At 45.4% G+C, this 12,460-nt stretch overlaps 1 protein-coding gene and 1 long non-coding RNA gene across 2 annotated transcripts; one reads left to right on the top strand and one right to left on the bottom strand.

Annotated features, from left to right (window-relative positions):
• The first annotated feature begins 11 nt into the window (after positions 1–11).
• LOC116217396 lies at positions 12–1,044 on the top strand. Its single transcript, XR_004161880.1, has 2 exons — positions 12–137; positions 632–1,044. It is a non-coding gene; the product is annotated as an uncharacterized LOC116217396 (long non-coding RNA).
• A 319-nt stretch (positions 1,045–1,363) lies between these two features.
• On the bottom strand, positions 1,364–12,460 carry TTLL9 (tubulin tyrosine ligase like 9; the record flags this gene model as incomplete). Its single annotated transcript, XM_010722675.3, has 12 exons — positions 1,364–2,365; positions 2,948–3,069; positions 3,554–3,667; positions 5,227–5,423; positions 6,247–6,305; positions 7,171–7,258; positions 7,337–7,377; positions 7,815–7,905; positions 8,503–8,571; positions 10,515–10,700; positions 11,841–11,952; positions 12,288–12,460. Coding segments are annotated over 12 exons (1,311 nt in total), but the record flags the coding sequence as incomplete, so codon positions are not given.

Below are 12,460 nucleotides of genomic sequence, written 5' to 3'. Positions count from 1 at the left end.
CTCTGTCGGTCCTCTGTTCGACCCCGGTCCCCTCATTCCTGCCCTGCTATTTTCAGATCAGGAACATCTGGACGAGGAGATAAACAACCTCCGGAAAGAGCTGCGTGTGAAGGTCAACCGTCTCTATGAAGCTCAAGGTAAACGCTGCTGGTCTTGAGCCCCGCAGCAAAGGTCTGGCAGCAGATGCTGGGGAGAGACTCCAGAAAGTCAAGATCTGGGGCTGCTCTTCCTCTCCCTTTGTAATTCCCTCCCTACTCCGGCAACAGCGCGTAGTCCTGCTGCAAAGCTGTCACCCAGCAGTGTGCTGAATGCACGCAGCGATCACCAGGTTGGATATTAGGAGCAGTTTGTTCTCCAGAGGAGCAGTGATGCGGTGGCACAGCTGCCCAGGGGGTGGTGGGATCGCTGTCCCTGGAGGCGTCCAAGAACTGCAGAGATGCAGCACTGACAGATGTGGTCATTGGGCACAGTGCAGTAGATTGGGGTTGGATTTGATGATGTCAGATTTTTTTTTTCTCCAACCTTCACGATGCTGAGAACAAACTGCCCTGCCCAGAACTCCTGTGCGGTTTCACGTGGAATGCTTCGTGTGTTTTATAGCAGAGTCCCAATGCCCTGCATGTTCTCACAGGTAAACCTGAGCTGAAGGGATTTAACCTGAACCCCATGACGCCAGAGGAAATGAAACTGATCAATCGCATCCTGGAAGGCTGAGGCAGCTGCACCATCACAACTGTGTGCAAACACTGCTCAGGGTGGTGTGGTTGGGTATCGCTCACAGTGCCTGCACTGCATCGGCCGTAGCCTCCAGGATTTCCAGCACTTCCGTGCTGCTGGAGCCTCTCATAAAGAACCTGGGGAGCATAGGGAAAGATGCAGCTCCTCAGCTACAATTCTTCTGGTTGTAAACTCTCCCTGCTCCTTGCTGAGGATGGTGGCAGAGCAGTGCAGAGGCAACTACTGGAACAGTGGCTTATTCACAGCCTCTGACAAACACCCGCTTGCAAGGGGGTTATTAAAATCAGCACTGTGGGGCATTCCTAACTGTGTGTGTGTGTTTGTTGTTGGGTTTTTATGTGAGAGCTTCTGTAATTTGGCTGCAGAGCTAGTTCACTGTAGTGTCAGGGACAGGAGTAGGAGGAATTGCAAATCTACAGTGTGCCCAGAGCATAGAAGAGCTGTGTGTGCCTGTGGTATTAAAACAAAAATGAAGCTATACATCTGAAACATGTCAGGAATCTCCTGAAAGATGTGTAGGGAGGAACAGAAGAAGGCAGCATCCTGTTCCTCTTAATGGGAAAACACAGCCTGCTGTCAAGGTGGGAGCCAACAGAACACAGAAAATGAGGCTTTCAAAACAGAATGAAAGAATAAAACATACATAATATATTAGCAAAAACCTGCAGCTTGAAGAGCCTGGACTTGGCCCGTAGTAAAAGGATAACTGCTTTAAGTTGTGATAGTTTCTTCAAAAGTTGTAAAACTTACTGTCTTACACACTACCCTCTTCATCCTGAAGTTGCTACTCCAATACAAATTGGTTAAGACCACAGCAAGATTTGTGAAAGTTAATCACAACTGTCAGTGCTCTGCAGTAAGTCTCATTTTTACAAGAAAGTGTCTACTCTTTCCCTTCTGGACTTACGTAAGGATGGTTTTAATAGAATTTAAAGACTTTAAACACTGCAGTTGTCCACGTGTCACTGGCTCTCCTGGTAGCTCATCTGCTCTCCACTTCAGGAGTAAGTTAGAGATGCAAAGACTGAAAGTAATGTTAACTTAGTATCTGAGGCACCTTACATCTGTTCTGGAAGTGAATGGCAGTACATTGCCAAATGCCTGAGTTATAACTGCACTCTTACATAACCTGCATAGTACAGCCAGGAAATGTGTCTAACATGTGATGGCAAGGTTATTTTTACAGTATCATGGCAACAGGTTTTATGATCTGACATGTTTCCATAGTAGTTGCAGCAGAAGGATTAGGTGTCTGCCTTCCCCAAAAGCTTGGTTTTGCTGGTCAGAATGTGTTCAGCTGCTTTGTTTCCTCAGACTTTATGCAGAATGCAGGTGGTCAGCTGAGAAGCCAGCATCACCTGTGAGTGCCTTGTCAGGCACTGTAAAATATTTCATTCAAGCCTGTCACAGCTTCCCAGCTGGGGAAGCCTTCAGAAACAAGGCCAACTGTCTTGGGCTGAGGCAGAGAGAAATGTGAACCGCTGCTACACAATAGGAGGAAGAGAGAGCATGAACTTTATCCACAGTAATCTCCCGACCCGAGCTTGAGATCAGCCTTACACTGTCTGCTATGCAGGAAGATTCCCAAAAAGCTCTTTCAGTTGTTTCTTCCTGTCATTGAAGCAGCCTGCAATGAGAACATTAAGAAGGGAGGTGCACAGGCCCTTACCTTACACCTTTCATGAGCACAGAGGGCAACTGCCCACTTTCAGATGAAGTTGTATTCATGTTTTATTTATGAACTACAGTCAGTGATGACTAGGTACACTGAGCTAAGTACTACAAAATAAACTCAACACGTGTGTCAGCCTCTCAGAAGTATGACTTCAGAATCCAAGCACTACTTCATAGTATTAAGGGGGGAAAAAAAGCACAACCAGCTTTAGGGGAGTGCTTAGTAAACATCTACTGCAATGGCTGTAGATAAGATTTTCTGCCAAGCTGACATATGAAGAACTGCAACAATTTAAAAGCTTGAAAAGCAGGGCTATAAACAATATTGTTCCCTCCACGTTTGTGTGTTGGATTTCAATAGTGCTGCTGTAATCTAGTTGCTCACATCCATGTTTAGAAAGCATATTTTCCTTTTGGACTCTTGTAAGAGTTGATGTTTCTTGTTCTCTTGTTCTTGAGTGAAAGGGGTGCACTCTCCTCATGTTGAGGAAAGGCTGTAAGCAAGGCACCATGCCTGCACTGGGGGAGTACATACCTAAGTGTGTGTTTGCCATGAAGTTCCCATTCACCAAAGCACCCAGGTTTCCTCCTCTGCTGACAGGCCCATCGTTCCATATCAGGTCAAAGCCACCAACTCGCTTCTCTTTCCCAGTCAGCCTACAAGATCAAATACAAGTACTGAAGTCCCAGAGTAATGATGATTATCTTACCTGTGCACAAGAATAAACTCCTGGTCAGAGAAAGCTGAACAGCTGAAAGCAGTGGGCATCTTTCTACTATAAATATCCAAAGCTAGCACAGTTGTAAAGTCAACCACAAAATGATGCAAGACTGGCTTCTTGGAACAGATCACTCCAGAAGCAATAGGTGTGGGAGGCACAATGCAGAAGGAGCTCTGAAGCAGTTTTTGTGTAAATCCCAGCTCTAACACTGACTCCATTTCCTTCACAGCACTGTGCTGTTTTGTTTTCTCCACTCTGAAGCAGGGGTATGCCTGCTTGCTTTGCCCAGTTTCTGGAAATTCATTATTTAACAGCTATAAAGCTTAGCACCTTCCAATCGCTTGCCAAGCAAAGAGAACATGTGAACACCTTCACACAGTAATAAAAACCTTGAGAGGGTACTAAGCATCTTTGCCCACCTGCCCTCCATGTCCACAACATGAAGCGTGTCTTCAAGCAGGTGACACTTGAGTTCATAGTCTTCCTGGCTGCTGGCAGCAAGGGAAGGTGATGCATTTACCTCCAGAAGCCAGCTGAGGAGATAGAGCACTAAGTTAGGGAGAAACAGGCAGTTTTACCGATGGCTCATCTAACAGAAACGTCCACAAAAACACTACACTGCCAGCAGGCAGGAGTAAATGTGAAGCAATAGGAAATCTAACCCCAAATCTCTTTCCCGCACACTGAGCCAAAGAACATTCTGAGCTTATTGCAAAGTTTCTATTCCTGTCCTTGATGGTAATAAAGAAAAAATCCCTCCAGCACCCAGAAAGACATGCAAGTTAAAACCAAACTCTAGAGAAAGCAGTAAACATTGAGGATAAATCACAGAAAAAGCACTAACCCGTTTTTGGTGTAGGAATGCAAAAGTATCCTGGGAACAGCTTGATAGCACAACAGTATTCAAATGGCTCTCCTACGAGAGCCGCATAAATGAGGCAAGCAGGAGTGGTACCCAAGCACTGCACTATCAATGACTTTCAGTCCAATCCACCACTTAGATTCGTTTCCTAACCAGTTGAAGTCGCTCCAGCTCCTTCTGTGCAGGCTGCCTACCAATACTTTGGTCTGAGGCTCTGCACTGAGTAGATGGTACAAGTTAGAGCTATCCAGGACCAGAGCTGAGCTGCATTTATTTGCTCATTCCAAGTAAAGCTGTCCCCAGTGGCACCACATGAAATGCTAACAGGACACGTGGCTGTCACAGGTAGACCAGCTACAAAGAGCACCATCAACATAAATCATATCTCAGGGATATTTCCTTACCTATGGTACTGCTTGCATTTTACGTAATTAAGGCTGAAAGAAGAATCCAGCTTGTCATTTCTGAAGCACTACTTGCTGTTTCTATTTTTCTCAACTCGTGTAATGACAAGTTAGTTGCATTTTCAGGTTCCTGCTGTTGCAATACTTGGGTTGCACATTGTAGCAGATAAAAACTGGAGAATTTCAGCTGAACTTTGAGTCATATTTTTCACTTAAACTGTGAGAAGAGCTATACTTAAAAAATAATCTAAGTAGAGTCAGATTCAGTTCTAAAGTTCTGGGGGTTTTGTTGTTTTTGTTTCTTTTAAACATCCTCAATCCCTACACAGCCTCCTTCCATTGGGGTCTCTCCTTTTAGCCATCATAACACAGACACAGGGGATGTGTTTTAGTGCTAGCAGCCTCGTGGTGGCTGGACATCTATCATCACTGATGGGACGCTGCTGCAATATACCTAGGTGGGAGAAGAGATGCTAGCAATCCTTCTGTCTCTCAGAATTGCTGTGATACATCGATGTTTTCGAGGGAACTTATTACAGAGATAACCAAAATAGCAGGTTTTCACAACACAGTGCAGGAGATTTAACAACTTTACGTGGTGCTGCACCCGATGTTCTGAACAAGAACAGCTGCATTCCTTACAGATTTCAGCTTCCTAGGTGCAAAACCTCGCTGTTTCACTCGCAGTTCCTGGACTGGCTCACTTGCAGCCAGCCTATAGGCAGCTACCTTCAGGATGCAGAAGTGTCCCCAGACATCCCCATCATCCCAAGGAAAGCAGCTGGCCTGACACTATAATCCCTTTTACACTCATTAACCCCCTTACGGTTTCAGGTCCTGATCAATCAAGATGTCGTAGCCATAGAGCTCGAAGCAGCGTTTGTCACTGATAATCACTTTCTGAACACTCTGGAGGCTCTTGATGAAAATGTTGTCCATATCCGCAAAGAGAACTTCCACCAATCCTGTTCCATGTTTGGCAGTCAAGTATTGTCTGAGCTGCTGAATCATCCACTTGCAGCCCTGAGACATCCAAACACAATTATACTAAGCTGCTCCCAACAGATGACCACACATTTAATCTGTGTGGTTTTTTCAGTCACTCTACAGTCTCTACAGCCAAGCAAGAAGTCTAAGTAAAAACCCAGAGATCAGAAGGCAAGGGCTACCAACTCCACAGTGCAATTAAGAGATTTTTAATTATTTTATCTACAAAGGAGAGAGAGGAGGCATTTTTAAAAAGCCTCCAGGTCCCCATCAGAAATTCTCGAAGAGCAAATCACCATCTTCTGTCAGGATACTGCAGAGACCTTCCTTTCCATATAGAATTTATAAAAGGGAACAGCCTATAAAATGGGAAGTTCAACACAATTCCCTACTACTCTCAAACGTTGACTCTGATCTCATATCTGCCATGAATCTGACATCTCATTTAAGATCTTCTCTCTCTTTCAGCTGCCACCTCTTCCAACAGGAAGCTCAATAGTGATAGTTATATGTAGCAATCATAACCTTGTTGTAACACTAAGGCCTAAGCTGTAAGATAGCTACAGCTCAGATAAATGCTTAAGCAGAAAGCTCTTAGAGTTTAAGTCACAAACATCAGCCTTATAGATAAGCAGACAGCTGCAACGCAACAGCTAAAGCAGAATGCTCACCCAAGCTCTCTCCTATCAATGAAATCACATTTATTATGGGTGTCTGGAGACAACAGCACATTTAAGTGGCTGCAGCACATGTCCACAGCATGGCAGCTGGCACAATGAGGTCAGCTTGCTCCTATCTGCCAGACGAGCCCCAGTGGCAGGCCCAGGGGAGCATTCTGCAGGCAGTGCTACTCACTCACCTTCTCAGGATCGTAATCAGGCGCAGTCTTTTGCACTGCCACGTTGGTGAGATGAACATCTGGCATGAAATAGAGATAAGGATCAAAGCCAAACAGACACTGAGCAAGTAAATACTGAACTCTTACTCTAAACCAACCAACTTTGACTCAGTCCCAATTAATTACCTCCTCTGTAATCAGAGGCTTCAGTCACCTGAGCTTATATATAACACTGCATGATGCTATCTTAGTGAAAATGTAAGGGAGACAAAAAAAAAAAAACCAACAAGAAAGGTATTTGGAAAATGAAGAGGTGACTGCTCTGAACTAGCAGCATACTCCATGGAAGCTCTTCATGCTAGTGTGCCTCTAGACCCCAGTGCACCCCCACCCCAGAACAGCTGCTGCACCTCCCCTCTGGGATGGCTTTTGATCATTCAGAGCAAGCATGAACTCTGCTGAACTTTCACTGAGAGAAGTGATGGATTTTCCTGTCTCTTAAGCCATCAAATTAAAGCGGGATACCTTTTGGGAAGATGTGTTAATCAAATAAAAGCTATCAAACTCCATACAGTAAGAAGCTTGACACACAGGAAATCAAATAGTCCTGTCCCATGAATCACTCTGTCCCTACATTCGCTGAAGCTAAGGAAGAAGAAAGGCTGCCAGAATTTAACCACTAACAATAAAACTAGGACTGACATTTCAGCATGAGCCCTAGCTGATTTGTCAAACTGACATTTCCAGTGATCTGGTGACATCAGTCTGCCAACGAAAAAAGACAAGAGAGAGAATGACAGTGGCAGCAACAGGACAGGATGATCCTGTATGTGTTTGCTGGAGTCACAAGTAACAAGATTCATGCGAGACATCTCATACTAAGCAGCAAAATTACACATTCCTATTCTTACCCCTCCTTATAGCTCACACAGACAGGTAGGATACAGTGATCATCTATGCTGTTCAGAGTAAATCTCATACTAGAAAAGCGAGCAAATCCATCTCTGTATAACCAGGCCTTCAGTGGGCTGTACTGGGAGAAAAGGAAAAGAACAACTGAGAACTAAGATGAAAAAACCCAGTTCTGATATAAACAGCAGTTTGCACTTACAGATGTCACTAGAATATAAACTCTTAAGTCAAACTTTCGACCTACAAAGAACAGAAAAATATCATATAATCCACCTGCTGATACAGCTACCTGGTCTTAGATGCACTTAACATCAGTTTCTATCTAAACATAGACACAAAAGGACTGAAATTCACTGAAATTTTTGGTGACTTTGTTGTGGGCTTTTTGAACATTTATTTAAGTTTAAAAACACCAGTGGACCACTAGTCCAAGTCAATGGCAGTTTACAAGTTCTGGAAAAATAATGCAAGATGTAAGCATGCATCCCTTTGAGTTAGCTTGACAAACATTTGGCCTAATGAACAACCTAATGAAACTCTTAATTTCAGAAAGGGAGCCACGTGAGGTTCAGCACACAGAGCTACACATGGAGTCCTGTCTACCCAGTGAGAACACCATAGGTTAGAATAGCTTTTTCCCTACAACAGAAAAGCAATGGCTTAAATGGGAATCTCACCTCCAATTAAGTACGGATTTTCAATATATCGCTGAACTACATAAGTCTCTATTTGTGTTTCATCCTTCTGCTCATTCGTGCGGCCACCATCCTGTGGGAAAACAAACAAGCAGTTCCCCCTTTCAAGCTTGTATACGGGAAAGATGGTGAAAACACACTCGGTTTTCCTGGAAGCCCTGCCTGCCTTTCAGAAGCCCAGATAAAGTGTAACAGCAAAGGGAGCAGTGTGACAGGGAGATGCTGCAAAAGGAAAAGCGCTCACCTGCCTCTGAAGATCTAGGCTCACAACAGGAACTCCACAAAGAAGGGATCTCCAACCAGAGATCCTTGCCCAGTGCAGGGTCAGCCCTTAAATGAGGTCTAAGAAAGGTGCAGCCAGGCTCCATCGCTTCCTGTCTCACAGCTGAACTGCCTTCACCTGTGCTCCCAGGGCTGACCAGGTCCTTTCCCCAGGTGCTCAATCAGTGGCTCAGGCCATGACTCAACAGTTACTATACATACAGCACCCAACTACTGGGGGAGATGTGCAGGAAGGGACTTACAATGAACAGAGCAATAGTGAAAGAATATCACACAAGATCAGCACAGGAAACCAGAACTCTTCGATTGAAAGAGAGGAATGAAAGAACAGAAAAAGAATAGAGTGTCTGTTGGGCATTCCCCAGACAGAACACACAGTCATGCTCACCATCTTCCAGTCGAAGATATCCTTTAGTTTTCGGAACAGGAAAATTCCTTTCCCTTGTGACCTTCCAACCTACAGCATGGAGAAGCCGAGTTACTTAGCATTAGGATTTCCTGCCGTTCCCCACAATTTCAGCACAGAAGCTCCACATAACCTGATTCATCATCTGTTTGTATGCAAGCACATTTACTTAATGTTACGGAGACAGGCAAAAAACGAAGGCATCCGATGAGAGCTCTAATGCTGAACACTCAGATTTACAAGTGTTAGGAGAATTCCTGGTGGAAAGGGCAGAGCAGGCAGACAGCCCACAGGAAAGTCCCACAGAGACAAATAAACAAACTCTGTCACATGCTTGCAGAAATATATCTAGCACAACATATGTTGTTGGGAATTTTTTTTTAAGTCACACTTCAATTTGTGTATGCTACAGAAGAACTTAATTGAGTGGGGAAGTCATGAACAATGTCAAAGAACGATGGCAAACAAGAGCAGAACAATCCTGAAGACAGCCTAATTCACACTGTGTGTGAAGAAGTGGCCTGGATAAAGCACCTGAGAAGGAAGGCTCCCCACAGGGCCTTCCAAGGGAAGCCCAGACTTCCGCAGTCTCAGGATCTTCCATTCTGCATGTCCAGACCTACAGTACCCAAATGTGGGAGTAGGCAGCCTGAGGCATCACAACTCAGGGCTGCTCAAGAGCACGGACTGTAACAGAGTTTATTTTTACTTGTTTGTGAGTTTTGAAGTCAGCCCCAAACAATTTCATTTAAGGTGTTGGTAAAATCCCAGTCATCACCATATTTACATATATCTTTGTTTACTGTATCTTGTTTTTGGTTGTTTTGTTTTTTTTTACCTTTATCTTAATTGAGGTTGCGGGCATAAAAAAAAAAAAATCAGCTTAATAGAAGGTTTTCTGTTGCCAATTAACACATTCCCATGTGTAGAGTTGGATAATCACTAGCTGATATCCTCCTGGCTCTAATTCACATATTAGTTTGCATAATTGCCTCACATTTACTTCTCAGAAGTGCCCTTACTGATAGGCCTGACTCGCAGCGTAAGGCAAGTTGTTCTGCCCCAGAGTTCGTGCCAGATCTCCTGCACAAGGCAAAGCAGCTGTCCTCTCACAAGTCTCACAGATGAGCAGATTTTCAGTTACGCACCCTGGCCTAATACTCACGATGTTAAATGGCTTGAGTCACCTTGCAGAAGCAAAGGACTTGTCAGATTTATGTTGTGTTGCTGTATTTCCTTTAGAAATTCTTCCTTGGTTCCCAGGACCCTGGTCAAATTGGAAATTGCTCCATTCACCATTATTCCATGTAGATACAGGTTTTGTGGGACAAATGTGATTCAGAGCACAAGGCTGCACTTCATGGGAGAGCATGGAAAAGCTAACATTAACAAAATCCACCCCAGCTTGCACTCCAGGCTGCTCATGGAATCTTCTGTAACCTCTCAATATTCTCAGGATGAAAGTCCACTCAGTAAATTGGCTGGATTTACAAGGGCTGATATTTAACACAGTGGGATTTCCTTGAAACCAAACAGATGTTTTCATAGCTCCATCCTTACGGGCTGCCCTAGAACACTGCTTAACAACAAGCCCAATTAGACAGCTGCCCTGCACACACATGCGCTCTTGTACACCTGCAGCTGAACTGAAAGATTTAAGAGCATGAACTTGGCCATAACCACACAGTGAGAATCCCTAGGAGCACAATCTGTTCCTCCACAGAAAAATCCGGTACTCTGCGCCGTCAGTACCGAATTAACTTTGGCTCTACAAATAAACTGAGCTGATTTTCAATTACTGAAATGAACTGTAACACAAGAAGGAATGTCTGGGTAGTACATGTTGGCCAGGAAACCAGCCAGCATTGTTGCTCCTAGCTACCCTGCTACATGCAGTTCTTCCTGTGGGTTTCCTGCATGTTTTCCTCTCCTTCCACAGAATGAAGGCATCCATTCATCTTTGTCTCACTTGAGGAAAGTGATCGTGCACTTACTGGTTTCATGATCCAAGTGGTGCCAGGCTTCTTGCGAAATTCTTCCACAAACAAATGGTACTCTGAAGGCAATTCAAAGGTCTTTGGAAAAAAGTCACATCTTGCTGCCTCAAGCTTTCCTGCTTCTCTTTCTAACTGCTTCCGAAACCTCTTCAGGTTCTTTACTAAGTAGTTCTTTCGACTCAGCTGGGTAGAAAGAGACATACAAGGTTAGGTTCAACAGATGCTCATGCAGACTGGTTTGCTTTCACTGTACTTGAGATGCTTCTGGTGATGTCTGCGGACTACCTGTACTACATCTTCTGCAAGGGAAAAAGCAAATAAACATACACAGTATTGAGAACTGCTTTTGCTCTGCGCAAATAAGGCTTGATTTCAATTTTCTATTTAATCTTTGCAAGAACACAGGAAAGCCAGAACAGAGCAGGTCATACAACCCATGTGTCACCGTTTCTAACGTACCCTTTCAGTGCAGGCAGCATACTCATTTCCAGCACAGCTCCACTCAGAACTGCCCACACCAAAATCATGATACTGTAATCATGAAACTGTAATCATGTTCACAGGCAGGTTTAACACAATCCGCTCCTGAGATTGCTGCCCCTGTGGCACAACCAGCAGATCTGGAAGTGTATTGGCTCTTGAACCGCAGCAGGTTGCAGATGAGTGTTATAAACCACTGCCAGTCTCCATTTGCACTAACACGGGTGAGCATGAAGGCTTGGAGAAGGCACACGTGCTTCTCAGCAGGACTGGAAGTGACAGGCAGGAGAGGATGGTAGCAGACCTTGTAGATGCAAGATTTTTAGGTGTTGCAACTTAATCTGCTCATAAATACAGAAGAGGCTCCCTAAAATACTGCCATTTTTGGAAGACATGTTGCAATGCATCATTCTCAGATGTACTTTTGCCAGGCTAAGGGTATACACGTGCATCCTAATGAACTGGATCTGCAGGAGTTCCCACTTTGTTATGTCAGGAAACGCACCTTTACCTACCAAGGGGAAGGTCTGGTCTTTAACCAGACCCCTTAACGTGCCGCAGTTGGTTTTGTTATCTTCAAGAGTCACAGACTTGTTGGTGTTTACCAGACTGGGAACACAGCAAAGCAAAGTGTCAGGTTCCCAAACAAAGTCCTTCCCAAAACAGGGGATGTTGACACATACTGATGGTTTATCAGAGCTGTAAGAAAGAGGCCAGTTTCTCACAGTGGAAAACATTACCAGGTATTTCCACTCATAACTGCTTCTCATGGAAACTTACTGACAGCTTAAAAATACCTCCCTATACCCTCCTAGTTTCACTCCACCTTCGAGGGCTCCTTACCTCATAGTGATTGCGAAAGTGGCAGATACGAACGTGCTCCTCCAAGTACACGTGGTCAAAATTCTCCCGAAGCCAAGTGACATCGCACCAGAGGAAATCCCACTCCTCCTCACTGGGGAGAAAGGGCCCATGCAGGGCACACAGCACGTGTTCACATCACCACCTCCACCTGCAGTGCTGTGCAGCCTCTGCTCCCCCCCACAGCTCTCCATCCCCAAGCAGGGCTGTGGGATGCACTCCCCATTTTAAATGTGAGGTTGCAGCACTTCCCACCTCCACATCCAGCACGGCCTACAGGCTCTATGGGCACTGTGGGGTGGCATAGCTCTGGGACAGGCACCCAGCCCAGGGGCTCAGCATCCCCCGGGGACCCCCGGCTGCCCATGCCACCCCCCCAGGGATGGATGCCAGCAGCGGCCCTGCGGCCTCGCAATAAGCCGTGCTTACTTCCTCGCCTGTTGCCAGCCGGGCCGGCAGCGCAGCACATCCAAGACGGGCCCGGAGAGGCCGCACTTGAAGCGGACACGGCCGAGTGGAAGCGGGGCGGCAGCACCGCGGGTAGAACCGGCAACGCGGCCTAGCCCGACCGGGCGCTGCTTTGTCCTCTGCGGGACGCGGGG

This window comes from Meleagris gallopavo, chromosome 22 (assembly GCF_000146605.3).
Source record: "Meleagris gallopavo isolate NT-WF06-2002-E0010 breed Aviagen turkey brand Nicholas breeding stock chromosome 22, Turkey_5.1, whole genome shotgun sequence".
NCBI classification, from domain to species: Eukaryota; Metazoa; Chordata; class Aves; order Galliformes; family Phasianidae; genus Meleagris; species Meleagris gallopavo.
Note: the sequence above shows the minus strand (reverse complement) of the source record. Positions and strands in the feature narration are given on the sequence as shown.